Genomic DNA, 21,551 nt, shown 5'->3' with positions numbered 1-21,551 from the left:
GCCCCACCCGCCACCCTGCCTGACTGCCTGTTTTAGCTCATAAAATTCATACAAATTACCAGGCCAGAATATAATTTACATTGCTGGAATTCTTATAATTTGGTGATCATTTTGAATATAAACATCATTTATTTTGCTTTAAACTTACAATTTTTAGATTAAAATTTTTCTCTAGGTAACTATGGTATCTTTTGTCCAAAATATATGACATTTATATTCAAAATATTCCTGGTCTTACAAGGAATCCAGCAATGTCAATTATATTATCCTAACTTTAGTTTGAGGTATTATTTATTAAAATTTAGTGGTTATCCCACACATCTCCTTGGGACGGTTGGTGGGGGGTGGGGGGGAGGGAGGGACCGACCGACCATCTGTTACCCTGTGAAGAATTATTTTTTTTTTTATTAACTGAAGATATTTGTTTTAGCTCATAAAATTCATACAAATTACCCGGTCAGAATATAATTTACATTGCTGGAATTCTTATAATTTGGTGATCATTTTGAATATAAACAACATATATTTTGCATTAAACATACAATTTTAGATAAAAATTGTTCTCAAATTAACTGTTATCTTTTGTCCAAAATATATGACATTTATATTCAAAATATTCCTGGTCTTACAAGGAATCCAGCAATGTCAATTATATTATCCTAACTTTAATCTGAGGTATTATTTAATACTAAATGTTAAAAACTCTGGGAGGGAGGATTGGTGGGGGGTGGGGGGAGGGTTGGGACTGACCGCGCGGTTGGAAGAGGGGGGGAGGCAAGGTGGGGTACTTTGATTGACAGATAGTGTTGTGAAGATTATTATTTTTTTTATTAACTGAAGATATTTGTTTTAGCTCATAAAATTCATACAAATTACCCGGTCAGAATATAATTTACATTGCTGGAATTCTTATAATTTGGTGATCATTTTGAATATAAACATCATATATTTTGCTTTAAACTTACAATTTTTAGATAAAAATTGTTCTCTAGGTAACTATGTTATCTTTTGTCCAAAATATATGACATTTATATTCAAAATATTCCTGGTCTTACAAGGAATCCAGCAATGTCAATTATATTTTCCTAACTTTAGTTTGAGGTTATCCCACACATCTCCTTGGGACGGTTGGTGGGGGGTGGGGGGGGGAGGGAGGGACCGACCGACCATCTGTTAGCCGGCTGTGTAGTGTGAGAGGGAGGGAGTTGAGTCCATTATTTGAATGGACATTAACTTGGCGACTGTATTTCTCTATTTCTCTTAAGTATTAATTGTGTGCATGTACCATCATAAAATTAAGATGTTATTTTTACTACAACATAGTTATTTGTCGTCAAAAAGTGGAGTTTGGGGGTCGGGCTGGGTTCTATTGGAATTAATCCCATATGTTCTGTTATTCACTTAACGCGGTTTTCACTTAACGCGGGACCCTCTGGGTTCAATGACCGCGTTAAGTGGGGTACAACTGTATATATATATATATATATATATATATATATATATATATATATATATATATATATATATATATATATATATATATATATATATATATATATATATATATATATATATATATATATATATATATATATATATATATATATATATATATATATATATATATATATATATATATATATATTTCAAGTAAATGAAAAAATTTTACTCGACACAGACATTAGTTCCAGATACCGGTAAATAGCAGACGCTTCAGTGACGTCACTAGTGTTTACACTACACCAGCGGGTAACATTTGATGACATTACTTGAAGTGAATTGGCCTTATTTTAAAAAAACCAAGGATGGTTGGTAAAGGACTACTGAGTCAGTGGGTAAGTGTCACATTTGGGGTACTGGTCTTATACAGCGAATAGAGCTCAAAAGCTACTTTTTAAATGGAAATTTGGGGGGGCCGTCTTATGCACCCCGACGCATTATAGGCCGAGATATACGGTAGTCGCACGAAAAAATTGTCAAATTACGTATTTTCGAGTCCCGACGTTAGTGATTGCGTTGAGTACTGACAAAATTTTTGTTTGTAATTCCCTTTAAATTGGAAGGCAAGCTTAAAAGTGAGAGTTTTGTGGTGCTGAGAAGAAAAGGAGATACCCATTTTAGATTTTCTAGGTATTATTTTCGCATTTTCGACTTACGACCTGGATTTGGGTCCCTAACCCAGTCGTAAGTCGGGGACTGCCTGTATTCTCGATTTAACGGAACCCAATATAAAGAACTCTTGATTTAGTGGAAGGCATTTTCCCGTTATTCCGCTCGATTTAGTGAACTAGTTTGCAAAATCGAGATTAATTCTGTCAATAAGCTCACACCTACGGAGACACCTCAGACACATGATATGTACATGGAACCATTAGAAACATTATTCATGGTTTACCTTAAACTAAGGGGTTTGGTGTTTGTTTTAAACTTTTGTTTATTATTTCCAAACCTTTTTCCAATTGATAGCCAAACTCTTTTAACTTTCTCCCCCACACCACCTCCTTTCTGAGACTTCTGAGAGATTTTTGGCATGATGTCTAAGCACAGTAGTTAGTTGACCGAGAGGTAGCGGTGAACAACACACACGGTGGTGGCAGGACACACTCCGAACAGATGTAAACAAACCCCAAGCACCAAATGGTGCATTTGGCGTGAGATTGAATGGATCATGCTTGATTTAGTGAACTAGTTCGCTAAATGAAGCGAAAATAACAGAAATTCGATGTAGTGGAAATTTTGGTTTAACAGAAAGGCGGTGGTTTGAATTCGTTTGTTAAATCGAGAAAATAATGTATGTACTTAAAATTCATTCATCATTGCATTGTACTGTATATTTAATATTCATCTTCTGGAAACCTTTACTCCTAGAACAATCACATTAATAATGGTGTACCTGTATTATGAATCACCAATACTCAGACCATTATGATACTGTACTGAAATAAGGTAAGAAATAAATGTAGTAATACAATACTAAATTATAGTTTACCAAACTGAGTTCTTTTCATAAAAGTTAACTTAAAAAAAGTGCTGTAATGAAATGTGCATGTTACTTACCCGTCCCATCTTGCTAGAGAGACAATTGGTCCCTCACCTACATTAATTTTACGGGAGGATACAAAAGCCATTGCATCTGTGTCAAAAATTCGAATCGTTTGGTTTCTGAGGCCCATCATAACCTGCAGAATCAGATTTAAAAATTAGAATAAAAAATGAGAGGAAAACTTACTCTGATTACAAATATTTATGTCATTTAATACAGCTACAAATACTATACAGCATGCCCTTAAAATTCACAGGGGTTTGGGTCCTTCTGCGAGTCATGCCAACACTATTTTAAATGATATGTGTTTTTTGTGTGGCAGCATGGAGTCAGAATGAATTCACAGCCTAATACTTTTCTCACTGAATCCAAGTGACAGGTAACTTTTCCACCAAACCTGCATGGACACTCCCATTTTCTGAAGGGAATAATAGAACAACCTGAACTCTAATTGAATTCATTGGTGTTCTGAATGTAATGTTTCCACCAAACCCACAATCTTCCTCACGGGCAGACATACAGGGCCATTCCTCATTTTCTAATAAGTTAAAACAATAAAGGATTTTACTCAGTATTAGTTACTCACCTCTGTTTGTGCTTCCTCACCCCATGCTATAGAGGTGATCTCTTGGTCACTTTCCAAAGCTTTAATTTTATGGAAATTTTTGTGGATTACAGCCTTCTGGTTTAGATTTACACCTGTGGATATAAAACAATATATTACTAGAACTGTACTAGGTAGTATGAGGTAATCCATAAACAAACAGATACCATTGCTTCAGTAAAGTACACAGCTTCACTTTGTTTTTCACTGGCAATCGACAATGGGCTAAACAGTCTTTGTTGTCTACACTTGCTGTCCATTATAGTTTTACACTCACAAAAGTTGCGAACAATCGCTACAAGTTACAGAATCCCTGAAAGATGTCTATTATTATCAAAGGCACAAAATAAAGTCACCTAATTTTCCAACCTAGGTAGTACCTAACCTTGTCACAACCAAGCCAATGAGAGTTTTCTTTTGATTTTCATTTTGATTTGAATGAAAATGGCCTTTATTTCCTGCTCTAATACTTAATTTAGGCAGTAAGACCATGATTTGCATAAAGTAGACACAGCTTTGAAGACGAGGGAAAATGTAGGCGTTAAAAAAATACTATTTTGCCGGTCCATTGTTTATGCAATAAAAGGTAATGACATGGAGTTATAGTATTTATTGTAGTATGCATATAAAAACATGACCTATGAAGATATGCACACTTAGTTGTCCAAGTAATGCATGCAGTATTTGCACACTTTAGTTAAAAATGTAAAATGACCAACAGGTGGTACACGGTCCACTGAAGAAAACCCACAGGTAGCGCTGGGGAGGTTAAACTTCAGGTGCTATACAGTGGGGAGGGGGGGGGCAATCTTTACATGACGACTGTAACCTGAAGAATGCCCCCAGGTAGTGTTGGGGGCGACTCTTCAGGTGAGTACTGAGATCCATGCACTTGTCTTTAATTTACTTTATCCTCTTTGCCAAAACTCTTCAGTGGAACAGTACAGTACGTATGTGGATATTTGTAGTTTAAGATCAATTATTTCTTAATTGTTACTTTAATTACAACGTGGATCAGGCAGGGAAGAGATTTGACGTAAAGTGTGCAAATACCGCAAACCCTATTTTCACTAAAGTGTGTAAATACTGTACAGGTGTAATCACTTCATAAAAATAATAAATAAAACAAAATAAAAAATATTGCATTGCCATTTGGCAATTTTCACTATACACGGGACACAAGACAGCTAAGAGATCTCCCCCCCCCACCTTTAAGTGTTAAATTCTGGGCACGATTGTGTGTGCATGTAAACGAAAAAAAAATTACCTATAGCTACCCAAAATTATTACAGGCAGTCCCTGACTTACGACGGGGTTAGGGACCCAAATCCAGGTCATAAGTCGAAAATGCTAAAATAATACATAGAAAATCTAAAATGGGTGTCTTTTTTCCTTCTCAACACCACAAAACTCTCACTTTTAAGCTTGTCAGCCATTTTAAAGGGAATTACAAACCAAAATTTTGTCAGTACACAATGCAATCACTAACGTCGGGACTCGAAAATACGTAATTTGAAAAAAAATTTGGTACGACTGCGGCGGTCGTATGTCCGGGTGGTCGTAAGTTGAGTCGGTCATGAGTCGAGGAGTACCTGTACATTGGATCAACAAAACAGCCTGTCAGGCTATTTTGCTTTGACTGATAATGCAGCCTACAGGTAGTTCTCCTATAACACGATAATTGTGTTCATGTAAAATATCGTGTTATAGAAAATCGCGTAATAGAAATAACAGGGCTTATGGAGAAAATAGGGTTAGGTGCAGATTACACGAAATCGAAAAAAAATTAGTAGTTAGCCTAACACAAAGGATAGCACAGTCTAAATAAATGTTACATTCATATCTAATAATGAAATAATACAGTAAATGTAACACTTTACCTTGAAAAAATATGAATATAACTTGATGAGGGAGAAGGGTGATTTTGAGGTTGATAACACCGAGCTTCTCTTCAAGTGTTATATCCTTTCTTTTACGATCATCACCGGGAATTCTATCACCAGAATGCTTCTTGTTGATATTCTTCTTTACTATATTCACAGTTAATACAGTGGGATATGCTATAACGAATGGATCCTACTACGAATATTCCTATAACGAACGGTTTTACCTATAAAATTGAGAATGCTATAACGAACGAAACTCCTACAACGAACATTATTTAATTTTTTTTTCTAATTTATTGTTTTTTTATTACAAACATTAATGATATTCTTTATTTCAGGGGTTTAGATGCATATTTATGCACTTTTTTACAATTTTTACAATTTTATATTATATTTTTCAGTGTTAAGTGGTTGTATTTGGGGGCCTGGAACGGATTAATCCTATAACGAACGAATGCTATAACGAACAAGGTTCTAGAACCAATTAGATTCGTTATAGCATACCCCACTGTACCACAAAATTGGAGAAATAGTAAGCAAAAATCGTGTTATAGCAAACAAACGTTCGCGTCATACAAATATCGTTCCTAATTCATAAATCGCGTTAGAGCAAATTCGCGTTATCAAAACGCGTTATAGCAGAACTCACTGTATTTGCAAAAAAAAATAAATAAATAAATAAAAATAAAATTAAATAAACCTGGCCTAACATTTCCCAACATGCAACAAATTCTAAAACAGATATCCCCCATATGAACATTCTAGATACGAAAATTCACTTTTATAAATTTTATAAATTGACACCACCTTGTGAGACAAGTTTATATGAATTTGAGTCAGGGCAAAAATTCAAATCGGGCACTGAGTTAGCTGGTGCGGCCATCTTGGGGAGAGATGCACAGAGTAAGGCCATTACTGAGCCCACCCCCTTGTGGTGGTGAGCCCAAACTGCCCTCCCATAAGGTAATGTACCGAAGTAATACAGTATTTTCTTAATTATTTTCATGTGTACAGTTTGTCGGAGAAGGCAGGCAGTGGTACAATGAGGGAGGAGCAGTGTTGGTGATATCCTCCCTCTACTGGGCCAAGCTGTGAGTTGCATTACTGTTATTTTTCAACTCGTATTTTCTGGTAGAAACTGTTTGCATTTTTTTCACTGTTACATGCACAAACAATCTTCATACAGAATGTATGAAAAAATATCATAAGGTCAAAAGCATGAAGGAATTAATCAGTGTGTGTGTAGAAGCAAGCACTAAGGATGGGAGAGAGAGCTATGGATGGTGTTAACTTACTCATTGTTCCGCTCTCGCTGTCTCCTGCAAAATGACAATGTAGTATTTTTATTTTATTTATTATTTTTATTGATCCCTCACATTTATTGCATTGTCATTTAACAGGAGACAGCGAGAGAGCGGAACAATGAGTAAGTTAACACCATCCATAGCTCTCTCTCTCTCTCTCCCATCCTTAGTGCTTGCTTCTACACACACACTGATTAATTCCTTCATGCTTTTGACCTTATGATATTTTTTCACACATTCTGTATGAAGGCTTTGAATGTATTCAATCTCAATACATATACCAAAATTTGGAAGCTTTGACTATCTCACTTCTTGCCACGAGTCGTTGCTATCCGCCTGGGTCAGAGCCAAGCCACTCTCTGTGATGTACAGTCTCGTTCAAGATTCTTCGAACACTGCTGGAGACAGCTGGCAATTCAAGGCCGTTTGTTTACTATATAGTATATAGTATAATATAATACAAAACAACAAAGCCCAACCATCAATTAAGCAACAGAGAACTAAGTAACCAATCACCAAAAAACTTTTACATTCATTCATAATTTTTACTACATACTATAGTAAACAAACGGCCTTGAGTTGCCAGCTGTCTCCAGCAGTGTTCGAAGAATCTTGAACGAGACTGTACATCACAGAGAGTGGCTTGGCTCTGACCCAGGCGGAGCTGAGGCACTCTCTTTTTCCGTACTTAATGATTTGGAACAAATAATCAAACACCCTACACTTTTTCCTGATCGACACGATCAACTTGCTAACATTCTTGATTTTTGTTTTACCTCTAACCCCTCACACTATTCATACTCAATTTCTGCCCCCCTAGGGTCTTTTGATCACAATCTTATTTCTATTAAATCAAACTGGGCCAATCTCTTTGGCACCTTATTCTCCTCTAATTCCACCTTAGACGTTTCCTACTCTATCCCGCCTACCCCTGCTTCTCCTACTGAACCTATGCACTTTCCTATAATCTCCACTCATAGGGTTGTTGGTGTGTTATCCAGGTTAGATGTGAGTAAGGCACATGGACCATCAGGGCTGTGGAGTCGGAGTCGAGGAGTCGGAGGAAATTTCGGCTTGTGGAGTCGGAGTCGGTAAAATTGTCCATACTCCGACTCCGACTGAAGCTATTCTGTTCCTAAGAACAAATATATGAACTCAGGCATATTCATTGCAGTGATTCCACTGATCCCACAAATTTTCTTAAATTATTAAAAGAATTTATTTCCATTTTATAAGCATTATTATGAATTTATTGTAGCAGGCACAGTACAGCACTATAATTTTGGACGATAGTCTCTTCTTTACCATTTGAAATTTTGAATTATATCAAATTTTGTTTCGTTGAAAACTGCACAGAGGCTCTCAGCTACAAAACAATTAGCTACAACCTGTTTTTGGTGAGATTAAGGCAAATTTAATTTAATAACTTAATCATGTAAGGTTTATCCATTTTCCTTAATAAGGTATTCATTTCTTTAATGTACATAAATATATAACTTTACTTTAAAAGGAATTGTAGGATCATCATTTAGATCCACATCAGATTATGAGCTTAAACAAAATTCATATGCTGAGATCGAACTTTTAGATATACATGTAAATGGTGTTTTCTAGTTAATATCTTGAATTCTTAATACATTTATTTTTCTTTTGATTGAAACTTTGAAAGTCAAGCCTATCATCTTTTTGTAGTTCTTAAATATCGTCCAGATCATTAATAAAGCTGTAGCAGTATAGCCACGGTGTTTTACTTTTTACCTATGCAGGTTACAACATACAAATTACAATTAGGATGGTAGAAATAGTTGTTACAAATAGGCCAAGGAGTCGGAGTCGGAAGCATAAAAATTTGAGGAGTCGGAGTCGAAGGTTTTGTCTTCGACTCCACAGCCCTGTGGACCATACAGAATACCTCCCTCATGTTCTGAAGCTCTGGCCCCTGTGCTTGCTCACCTCTTTTGCCTTTGCCTCAAAACCCAAACTTTTCCTTCTTCTTGGAAGGAATGCCTTGATTCAGCCCATCCTGAAGAAGGGCGACCATTTTAATCTCTCTATCGCCCCATTGCCCTAACTTTATCCCTCTCTGAGATTTTCGAAACTACTGGTGATTTGCTCTCCTATTACACCCATCTTTGGTTATCCTCTCTTACGGATTATGGGGAAACTTTCGTCATGGCCCTCGACACCTCCAAAGCATTTGACAGAGTATGGCACAGGTCTTTGCTTTCTAAACTTCCCCCTTATGGTTTCTCTCCAGCACTTTGTTCTCTTTTCTCCAGCTTCGATCTCTCGCTCTTTCTCTACCAATAGTGGTGTCCCACAGGGTTCTGTTCTTTCACATACTTTCTTCTTATCAATGATTTATTTCAAACTACAACTAATTCTATCCATTCTTACGCTGATGATTCTACTCTTCACTCTTCTTCACATTTTCCCCTTCCCCCTAACTCTCAAACTAGATCTGTTTCTAGAGCTGATATCATTACATCTATCAATGCAGATCTGTGCAGCATCTCCGAATGGGAAGGTAGAAACTTGGTTAAATTCAATAGTAATAAAACAAAGTATTTACCAATTACACTTTCCAAATTAGATGATCTCCCACTAATTACATTTCAGGATGCTATCATTCTGCTAAATTCTAAAATAGATATGCTAGGCCTCACCATTTCCTTTAATATATTATGGAAGCCACACATCCTCAACATTGCTAAAGGTGCCCCCCGAAAGCTGGGAATGCTGTACAGATGCTGTAACTACTTCACTCCTGAACAATTGCTTCAAGTATATAAGGGATTCATTCGTCCTAACTTGGAGTACTGCTCTCATATCTGGGGTGGCTCTTCTTCTGTCCAACTGTTAGATAGGGTGGAATCAAAGGCATTTCGTCTTATTAACTCTCCTTCTTTGGTCTACAATCTTTCTTCCCTTTCTCTTCGCCACAATGTTGCTTCAACTCTCTCTTTTACAGGTACTTTAACGGGCAATGTTTGGTGGATTTGGCATCCTGTGTACTGCCTGCAAGACCGTGGGCTCGTAACACACGACTTGCCCGTGGTGCCCACCATTTCTCTGTGGCTGTCAGTCATACTAGAATAACCCATTAGAGTACATCCTTCTTTCCTCACACAGCCAAACTGTGGAATGCTCTGCCTTTTCCGGCATCTTCGTGGTGTAGATTAATATAACGTTTTCCTTTTCTATTTTTAATTTCTTTTGTCTTATTTTTTGCCCCTTAGGCCCCGATAACCTGTGCCCAGGTGGGCTATTTCCCACCCCCCCCCCCAAAAAAAAATCACTCGTGCTGAATGGCTCATAAGCATACACTGAGCAGCAGGGTCGATCCAGCCAAAGCGGCAGAGTGTTTTGAAATACATGAATATGATTGGCTGTTTACATCCTGATATGAGATGTCACCACCAAGAAGGTGAAGTAGTGAGTGCCTAGCGCCTATTGAAGCATTTGCACAAGAAATTATTATTGTATCAGAAATCACTGATGAATATATGTACCATAGTAAGAAAATAAATATTAAAACAAATAATGCTTCGGTGGTTCAGCCATCAATATTAACCGGGGTTAAATATCACATAGTGGATATTTTGCTGCGACCGGCTAAGTTCCTACTAACACTATTTTATCATGAGTGTGCTCTGATTGGTTAAGAACTTTCCGTTTAATATGACGGCGGGTCAGCCCCCCGGTTATGAAGTTAGGGTTAATATTCATCCATTGGCTGTCCACAGGTTACCAATTTTCAATATTAATAGAGTATCTCACAAATTTCTAGCTGTAAATTTCTGTACCTGCCATGTTGCCAGAATCACTTCTCTCCTCTTTGTGACATGACAATCAATGACCTTCGAGTATTGTATCAAAGCAGGTTATTAGATGTGCTTTTCAGGTCAGTTTATTGAAGGACACATGGGTAGCATGCGCTGAAAACCATGTGGAGGTGTGCGGTGAGATCTGGTTTCATAATCAGAAAGCAATTGGTGGTCCAGGAGTGGTTGTGGAGTTGAGTCAAAGTTTGGAAAATCTATGTACGGTGGAGGATGACAAATTACTGGTGTGTGGGTATAGAAAGTGAATGTAAAAGAAATTTTATCTGACCCTTGACCAACATGACGCTCAGACAATAATACCACCGATTCAGCATTCCGTTCTTCCAGGAAGCATTATTCATACGGACTATTGGAAGGATTATAATGGTCTGAGTGATCTAGGTTACACGCATTTGAATGTTAACCATAGTGATAATTTTGCGAATCCACAAAACGGCGTCCACATCCAAAATATTGAACACCAGTGGAAAGACATTAAAAGCTGGGTGTTGCATTCAGTCATCAGGAAGGAGCATTTTTATAAATATTTGGCTTGACATTTATTTCAATCTGATTTTAAGAATCAAGAAAGCATCCTCCGCCACCTCCTTATCCAGATCACCCAGCTGTATCCTCCATCACAGTAGCAAGTAAGCTCCTAAAAATGGTTAGGTTAAGTTTTTTTTGTCTTATGGTGTGTTTTACTCAAACCTGACTGCCATTTTGGTACAATTTTGTAGTTTCGGTTACAAATGAAAAATTAATTTTTTTGAAAAGTCGTTATTTTGCACAAGAATTAAAGGTTGGAAGTGAGTAAAACACACACCAAAAAATTTATTTGCATCAAAACCTGAGGACAGCAAATGGATGAATATTTACAAAAGTTACGTAAGGTTAGGCAGGTTTAATACAGTCCAACTTGGCTCATTGCCAACTCGGCCCATCAAATACCAACTCGGACATCTCAGATAACCAACTCAGACCACTTAGGTTAACGAATACATTTTACACATTTATTTCTGCATGAATGATAAAAGTACAAAAGTAGAATGATAAAAAGCAGCATAGAAGTACAAACATTACTGATAAACAGTCACGTGATGTGGAACGGCTCGTAGCAAAATTTTAGCAGATCTTCGTCCACTACTGAATTCGTCCCACAGGTTGAAGAGCTGTCCTTGGTTATGTACATATTTGACCAGTTGTTTTGGTAGCACTTTACCGCCGGACCAGAGCCGCACCTGTTGTGTCACTAGTTTTGCTTCATTATGGAGTAGCTTGATTAACAGATAGAAGTTAAGTTGTCCTTTTCTTGCTTTCAAGTTAAGGCGATTATGCCACCCTTCACAGTCATTATTTGTGCGGATATTCCTTTTAAATACACTCCAAGGAGACGGAGTCCAGATGTCATTCCTGAATCTCTAGCCAACTACTTGTTTGAAGTGTGCAAAGTGGGCATACATACCAAGCATTGGTCAGCCATGGTCAGAACTCAGAATGTGACTGACCCTGTAATCTAACACCAACATTATGTGACTTTGCCCTTTACCCTTTATAAACAGGAGGTTCCAGTCCAACTTGGCCCATTGCCAACTCGGCCCACATCCAACTCGGAACACTTAGGTTAACAAACTCGGACTAAAAAGTAAAAGTTTACAAATTTTGGCATGAATGATCAAAGTACAATGGTAAAAAGTAGCATAGATTGTAAGGGGGGGGGAGAAATTGATTTATTATTTATCTTTTCATTCTATCTTATTAACATATTAATGTACATACAGTAAAAGTCCAAAAATCTGGATGCCAAAAATCCGGACCACCCGAGAATCCGGACTTTTGGAAAACTAATTATTATTTTTTTTTTTTGCGGGCTTTTGTGTGTATGTGCGCATGCGTGAGCGCCACAGCTGCACAGCGACAACAAGCGACCACGTGGTCTCCACTTTAAAACGAGCAATCAAACTGTGACAACATACCGTATATACTCATCTATAAACCCCCCCTCGTTTATCTGTCGACCCTGATTTTTTGACCAAGAAATCGTTAATTTATGATATTCCTCGTTTATAGTTCGACCCACGTTTTTGAGGGTAACAACAAAACCTTCAGTAAAAACGCTCTACGTCCTATAAACTGAAACACGAGTGCCGAAGGCAAATTGTTTACCATTTATTATTACAACACTTTACACTGAAACGCGGGTAGTTTCAACAAAAATATTGTATATTTCCATTCAAGTATTTATTCAAGTCAATTAGGAGGGAATATTATTGTAATACAACAGTTTTTTAACTAAACCATTCGAAAAGCGATTACGGTAACATCTTTTGAACGAAAGAAAGCGAAAGTCATTGTTTTCGTCACGATTTTATCCCACTTTCCACTGTAATACGTACGTAATTTCAGCAAAAATATTACATTTCCGTGAATGTATTATATCAAGCACAGTATGAATAGAATATCATTGTAATATAACAGAATTTTAACCGAAAACTATTAAAAAAACGAGTAACATCTCAAGAACATCGGAAGCTTAGGTAAAGTCTTTTGTTTTCGTCATGTATTTTATCCTATTTTACATTGAAATACATCACGTTTCAGCAAAACTACTATTTATTTCCGAGAATATATTCATTCAGGCGCAGTTTAGGTAAAATATACGTGTGATGTAATAGTTTTTTAACTGAAAAAGATTCGAAAAACACGTACCCTCATGCCCTGTTCAAGGAGAGGACTGGGAGAAGCTGTTTGGTGCTGCAGACGATGACAAAGAAAATGATTTTGATGGATTTTAATGAAAATATTCAGAAATATGGTATCGTAGTATTTATTCAAGTCAATTAGGATAGAATATTATTGTAATACAGTACAACAGTTTTTTAACTAAACCATTCGAAAAGCGATTACGGTAACATCTTTTGAACGAAAGAAAGCGAAAGTCATTGTTTTCGTCACGATTTGATCCCACTTTCCACTGTAATACGTACGTCATTTTAGCAAAAATATTACATTTCCGTGAATGCATTATATCAAGCACAGTATGAATAGAATACCATTGTAATATAACAATATTTTGAGTCCTACTCTTTCCATTTACAGATTACTGTACAAGCCCATAATAATGGCTCCTAAAGTAGATAAACTTCGTTGTGTGAAGAGAAAGAAGAACACGTTGAAATTGAGTGACAAACTTGAAATAATTAAGAAACTAGTACGTGGTGTGAGCAATACTGTTCTAATGGAAAATACAACATTGGAAAGTCTACAATTTATGATATCAAAAAGGCAAAGAATAAAATTCTAGAATTCACAGCTTTTTCATTAAAACTGCTCGTTTTGATAAATGAAGCATGCTATATTTGCTAATGAATAAACTATCAAAATGTACCTGTTCATCTCTTCTTTATTCCTCCTTAAATTTTAATTTTAAAAGAACTGCCTGAGAATCCGGAAAATCCGAAAATCCGGACCGACCCAATCCCCAAGCAGTCCGGATTTTTGGACTTCTACTGTATGTGGAAGAGTTGAACATTTTTCTTTAATATATAATTTTATATTTAGTTCACAATTAAGATCACTTTTCCTGGAAACCTGACAACGACACGCTCACAAAATATGATGGTTGAGGATGACCTGATCATGAGATCTGAGGTTGACGAGTTTCACAACAATTTAAATAATGAGTTACTTAATGCACAAAGATAGAACAAACCATAAAGAAAACTCGGATCAAATAACAATGACCCCAAATGGATAAGTACTTATTTCAAGAATATTATTGGCCAAAGGAAGGCTATAGGTTGGAGAATAAATTATGAAGCTTACCTCTGAGATTATTATAAGGTATTGGCTGGTAGGGTTAAGACCGAGATAAGAAAAGCAAAGAGCAATAATGAGCTGAAGGTAACAAGGGAGGCGAAGTTAAACCCAAAGGGATTCTTCCAAATGTATTAAACTAGAACACGAGACAAGATAGGACCAATAACGGTGTGCTAACTAAAAACGAAGGAGAAATGAGCAATAACCTCAACAGTTTTCACCACCGAAAATCTAAACATGATACCCAAGGCACCGACTACAGGTATATACAGAGATAGTGAAGAAAATAGATTAAGCGAGATAGTAGTAACTAGTAATGATGTTAGAAAGCAAACAGACAAGTTAAAGCCTAATAAGTCACCAGGTTCCGATGAGATATTTGCCAGAGTATTGAAGGAATGTAAGGAAAAGCTTAGTATGCCCTTAGCAAATTTGTTTAACATGTCATTAAAAACGGGTGTAGTATCAGAATCCTGGAGGATAGCGAATGTGATACCGATTTTCAAGAAGGGAGATAGATCACTATCCTCTGACTACCGTCCAATCAGTTTAACATCAATTGGAGGCAAATTGCTGGAAGCAATAATTTCAAACACTATTCGAAATCACCTGGAGAAGCACAAGTTACGACTGTGAATCATGGTTCATTGATCAAGTTCTACTAACATAAACTCATAAAATTCGTTCTTCATACCCACTGAACCATCGGTATTCATTCATTCACACTCTTCGTAATTCAGTGAACCAAAACAGCCATAAAACATATCTCACTCATTCCTGAACCTCTAGTCAGCTACTTATAAGAACATAAGAAAATAAGGAGTCTGCAATAGGCCGGTTGGCCTGTGCATGGCAGCTCCTGTCGAGAGTTACTACCACTCTATCATCCATGAATCTATCTAGCCTCCTTTTAAAACTTTCCAGCATTCCAACACTTACTAGAAAGTTGCTAAGCTTGTTCCACTCGTTCACCACCCTATTTGTGAACCAGTTCCTTCCTATCTCCCTCCTAAACCTAAATTTATCCAACTTAAATCCGTTGCTACGAGTTCTATCCTGCTCGGATATTATAAGAACTTTATCTATATCCCCTTTATTGATTCCTCTCACCCATTTAAATACTTCTATCATATCTCCCCGCACTCTTCGTCTTTCTAGGAAATGCAAGTTTAGTTTCTTTAACCTATCTTGATATGGAAGGTTTTTAAGTCCCAGAATCATTTTCGTCATTCTTCGCTGTAAGGTGGGCCGAGTTAGTAATGTGTGGGCCCAGTTGGTTATTTAAGATGGGCCGAGTTGGAGGTACACCAGTCAGGTTCTATTGTATGTATTAGGTTCTAGTAAATGTTATCTCTTTTATAATGATAAGAACAATGAGGAAAAATTAACAAAATTGAACAATTCCTTCTGGTTGGGTATGTTTATAGTTACACAACGATCGACTCAGTGAAATACTGTAAATGTCAAATGCCGCCAGAGTCACGGTCAAATATAGTTCTTGCGTTGTTCGCCAGTAATGGATGATTAGCCAATCAGAGTGCACTCATGGTAAAATAGTGTTAGTAGGAACTTCGCTGGTCACGGCAAAATATCCACTACCAGGTACCTAAATATTATAAAAATTGCAATTCCTTTATGTGCAATACTATATACTTGGGTATTATTTTACTTTAGGACATAGCACGCCAGAAAGTTATAAACTACTGAAACATTTAGATCTCCCTATTCTGAACATTTTGAACCCCCATATACAGTATACAAGGCGGAAATGGAAAATAGCAACACAATTGAATTTAATCGATTTTACGTACTTTTCAGTCTTCATCTATGTGAAGAGATGTTATCGGCGCATCACGCATGCGCAATATTGATTGACGTCATCCAGTTGTGACCAATACTGTATCGATATCATCAAAATGAAGGTCAGATTCGCTTAAAACACACCAAAATACACTGGAAAAACTCCTAGGGACTCATGTCCTAAAGTAAAAATTTACCTATACTTGTGTGATGGATGTGGAGCAGTAGCACATGGACTCCTATTTGTTTTACAATCTTTGCCACTTATCAACTTACTACCTGTTCGGTTTATCCATTGTTAGTACAGGAGGAAACCCCATTATGTTTGATCACACTGGATAACACTCTCCTCAACGTGGGTAAATTTAGGATAATAGCCAGGTTTCAGCTAGGTTAGGGAGGTTATGAGCTTCTTATGACTTACCCTCGGACAAGTTATTTTTATTACTGTTTATTTTCTTACATTATTTTCATCAGTGAGATCTGATATGATAATCATTTATTGTGCAAACTTTTTGTTTCATAGATAATTAGGTGGCTAAGGGTGCACTAGTTTGTCTTCTGGGTGGTAATAAGGCCGCACTTAGCTGAGGCGCTTTTACCTCGCCCTGGGCAGTTTGTTTTTCAGCATGTCGAGTGAAGGTTGTCGCCAATCTTACATGAACGCAATTTGCAAATTTAGGGACAAAGACAACGAGACCCTTCAACTGTTCAAAGACCACAGCATTGTTCCTTTAAATAGAAACTGTCCACACTGCAGGAATTCCTGCGCTTTCAGACCGGAAAGAAATTTGTTCATCACTTCATCAATGCCGTGGCTCGACGTTTCCCACCACCAAAATAAATAAATCCGCTGCTCGGGCTGCAAAAGCGCCAATGCGGCCATATCACCTCATGTCCATAAAATGCCTCAAATTTCACCATATCATAGTAAGTCTTTAAACTACTAGGGGAACATATGGGCACGGGGGTGGAGGAGACTGCAGTGGGAGCGGGTAAACAAAGTAAAAGGTTACAGGAAAATAGTGTTAGGAATGATGACAATGCTAAATTAGACAGCGAATTAAGACCTAAACGCAGTAAAGGGAGGGCTCAGCACACGACTAACCTAAATGTCTACTACGCGAACAGTAGAAGTATGAGAAACAAAATGGATGATATTAGGGCCTCGGTATGTACCGAAAAAATCGATATAATAGCATTCACTGAAACATGGATCAACCTAGACTCACATGAGTTACCTGTCGAATACCAAATTGCGGATTAAAAATTGTTCCATACCGATAGGCCGTCCAGGAAAGGAGGCGGATTAGCAATCTATGTCAGGGATAATCTGAAGTGTGAAATAAATAAGGAAATAAAAACTGAGCGGAATACAGAAACAATTTGGATAGAATTAGTCGACGGTAGGGAAAAATTAATCATAGGAGTAATATATAGACCTCCCAATCTTGAGAGAGTTAATGAGCGACTTATCTGGGATGAAATGCGCAGGGCTTCCATACACAACAAAGTCTGTATAGTAGGCGATTTTAACCTTGGCCAAATAGATTGGACTGACCTTACGGGTAACTCAGTATCAGAGGATTTCCTCGAAACGATCCAGGACTGTTTCCTAAGTCAACATATAACCGAACCCACCCGGGGTAATAATATACTCGATTTAGTTCTGTCGAACAGAGAAAACCTCATTAGCAATGTCGAGGTAGGGAACGAACTTGCAAACAGCGATCACAAAGATATTAGATTCCAGTAAGATTTTCAGGTCAGATGTAAGGAAAATTCCATTAAAGTCCCAGATTTCAGAAGGGCAAACTTTGATAGTTTAAAGAGGCAGCTGAGGGAGGGGGTGTCGCGCTTGGGCGTGAACCTGACAGATGACACCGACCTGATAACGAGATCTGAGATTGCCGAGTTCCACGACAATTTAAATAACGAGTTACTTAAAGCACAAAGGCAGAACATACCATACAAAAAACTCAGATCAGACAACAATGACCCTAAATGGATAAATAATTATTTAAAGAACATCATTGGCCAAAGGAAGGCTATAGGTAGAAGGATAAATAGTGGCGAAATTTACCTCCGGGAGTATTATAAGTCTATTGGCCGGTTGGGTTAAGACCGAGATAAGAAAAGCAAAGAGAAATAATGAACTGAAGATAGCAAGGGAGGTGAAGACAAACCCCAAAGGATTCTACCAAATGTATCAAACTAAAACACGAGATAAGATTGGACTAATACGTTCAGATACCGGCGAGCTAACTGATAACGACAGAGAAATGAGCAATAACCTGAATAAATACTTTTCAATAGTTTTCACCACCGAAAATTTAAACATGATACCCGAGGCACCGACGCTATTCAGAGATAGTGAAGAAAACAAATTAAGCGAGATAGTAGTGAATAGTAACGATGTTAATAACCAAATAGACAAACTGAAGCCTAATAAGTCACCTGGTCCCGATGAGATATTTGCCAGAGTATTAAAGGAATGTAAGGAAGGGCTTAGTATGCCCTTAGCAAAGTTGTTTAGCATGTCATTAAAAACAGGTATAGTACCAGAATCCTGGAGGATAGCGAATGTAATACTGATTTTCAAGAAGGGAGATAGATCACCATCCTCTAACTACCGCCCAATCAGTCTAACATCAATAGTAGGCAAATTACTAGAATCAATCATTTCAAACTCTATTCGAAACCACCTGGAGAAGCACAAGTTGATCAATGATTCCCAACATGGCTTCACAAGCGGGCGTTCATGTCTAACTAATCTATTAACATTCTTTTCATCAGTTTTCGAATCGGTGGACGAGGGGCACAATTATGATGTGGTATATCTCGACTTTAGCAAAGCCTTCGACAGAGTCCCCAATGAAAGACTAATTAGAAAGGTAGAAGCGCATGGCATCAAAGGTAATATCCTTAAATGGATTAGGGCGTGGTTACGGGACAGGAAACAGTGAGTGAGCAAAACGGCACTAAATCGCATTGGAGCAATGTCACTCGTGGAGTTCCCCAAGGCTCAGTACTTGGACCATTTTTATTTATTATTATTTACATAAACGACATAGATATCGGCATAGACAGCAACATAAGTAAATTTGCTGATGACACTAAAAGAGGACGTGTAATTAAATCTGACGAGGACTCTGCAAAACTTCAGGATGATCTAAACAAATTTTTCGAATGGTCGGAAAAATGGCAGATGAAATTCAATGTGGACAAATGTAAAGTACTCAGTATAGGAGATGTAAACAGGGAAACCAGTTACCAGCTGAACAACGATGCCATTGTGGAATCCGAATGCAAGAGAGATTTAGGAGTAATGATAAGTAGGAATCTTAAGTGAAGTAAACAATGTGTTTTTGCCCGTAACAAGGTTAATAAAGTACTTGGGTTCATACAAAGGAGTGTTAGTTACAAGACTAGCGAGGTCATCCTAATATTGTATCTTGCACTTGTGAGACCTCACCTGGATTATGCGGTTCAGTTCTGGTCACCATATTACAGAATGGATATAGAATCCTTGGAAAGAATTCAGAGGAGAATGACAAGACTAATTCCGGGCATTAGGAACCTTGAGTATGGAGACAGGATAAAGCATCTTAATTTGCACTCCCTCGAGAGACGTAGAACGAGGGGCGACCTGATAGAGGTGTATAAATGGAAGTCAGGGCTAAACAAAGGGGACATTACAAAGGTACTCAAACTATCCAACCAGGAGCGAACTCGTAATAATGGGTTTAAATTAGACAAATTTAGATTTAGGCGCGAAATAGGTAAACACTGGTTTGGAAACAGAGTAGTGGATGAATGGAACAAGTTACCAAATATCATCATTAACTCGAATACACTGGATAGCTTCAAACATAGGTTGGAGGGTCCAACTAATTACCCAAATGTAGCCGCAATGAAGTCAAATAATGGTCCTACATGAATAAATCAGACTGCCAATCACTTCTCGACTAGTATTTGGTGTCACAAAGTAAAAAAAAATTGGAAAACATAAGTTAATCTGAGTTAATAGATCGCGTGCATGTACCGAGGGAGCGAGTAATTACCCAAATTTACCCAAATGTAGTCGCAATGAAGTCAAATGATGGTCCTACAAGCGTAAATCGGGCTGTGAATCACTTCTCGATTGTTATTTGGTGTCATAAAGTCACAAAAAATTGGTAAACTTAATTTAATCTGAGTTAATAGATCGAGTGCATGTACCTAACCTAACCTAACACAACTCAGATTAAATTAAGTTTACCAATTTTTTGTGACTTTGACACCAAATAATAATCGTGATTCCCATTACCATCATTGACATTGAATGAAATTAATTGATTCGGTTTAATAAGTTTTCCAATTTTTTTGACTTTATGACATAGAAGTGCATTTAGAATGATAGGACGTGGGTTGGATGCTTATATGAGCAATAGGGGTTGGGTATAAACGGGACTGCCCAGTATGGCTCAATATGCCAGCTGCAGTTTCCTCCATTCTTATGTTCTTAAGTTCTTTCTGTTTAATATTCCAGGGGTCGGGTGCGAACTGTAAGGAAGTTATGTAAGATTAGGTAGGTTTGTTTGGTTAGGCTGGTAAAGTCTGTTCTTCATACCCACAAATGTTAAAGAACGTATATTTTAAAAATATTAATTTTTTAACACATTTGCACAAACTACAACAGTGTCCGCTATAAAATAACAGTGAAAATCGGGCGTTTTTATTATCGTTTTCAATCAATTTCGGCAGAATCATTACAAGAACCATAAGACAAAATTATTTTTTTAACAGAAAAATCGAAACCTGGCTACTATCATAAAGTGGCCCTCACACGTGTCCAGACCAAGGCTCCAACCCTGTACCAACAACCTTAACACGAAAAAAAACAAACCTTTCAATATTCCCGTCTCTGTGCCTACAAACACATTAAAATCTTGTTCAGGCTCCTCCATATTATATTCTTATTTGGGATACACTATTTGGAACTCCGTATTTCGAGTACAACAACTAGCTGGTGTAAACAGTAAACATGTGGTGCCGTACAACGTTCCTTTACCCACCCACGAGTTATTGACTCAACTGAACGGCGGATTCTTTTACAAGAACGCTCCATTGCACCGCATGTTTACTGTTTTCATCAGCTAATAATAATATAAATAATAAAAATAATAATAATAATAATAATAATAATAATAATAATAATAATAATAATAATAATAATAATAATAATAATAATAATAATAATAATAATAATAATAATGAGTATTTTTTGAG

General features: G+C 37.2%; 1 protein-coding gene across 1 annotated transcript; it reads right to left on the bottom strand.

Moving 5' to 3' along the window:
- Nucleotides 1-3,038: 3,038 nt before the first annotated feature.
- Nucleotides 3,039-21,344, bottom strand: LOC121866252 (WD repeat-containing protein 74-like). Its single transcript, XM_042365864.1, has 3 exons — nucleotides 21,169-21,344; nucleotides 3,630-3,742; nucleotides 3,039-3,179 (listed from the first exon to the last, which is right to left on the bottom strand). The coding sequence occupies exons 1-3, from the start codon at nucleotides 21,227-21,229 to the stop codon at nucleotides 3,054-3,056; spliced, it is 300 nt and encodes a 99-aa protein (XP_042221798.1). The 5' UTR covers nucleotides 21,230-21,344; the 3' UTR covers nucleotides 3,039-3,053.
- Nucleotides 21,345-21,551: the final 207 nt, after the last annotated feature.

Source organism: Homarus americanus, unplaced genomic scaffold (genome assembly GCF_018991925.1).
Source record: "Homarus americanus isolate GMGI-L3 unplaced genomic scaffold, GMGI_Hamer_2.0 scaffold54345, whole genome shotgun sequence".
NCBI lineage: Eukaryota > Metazoa > Arthropoda > Malacostraca > Decapoda > Nephropidae > Homarus > Homarus americanus.
Note: the sequence above shows the minus strand (reverse complement) of the source record. Positions and strands in the feature narration are given on the sequence as shown.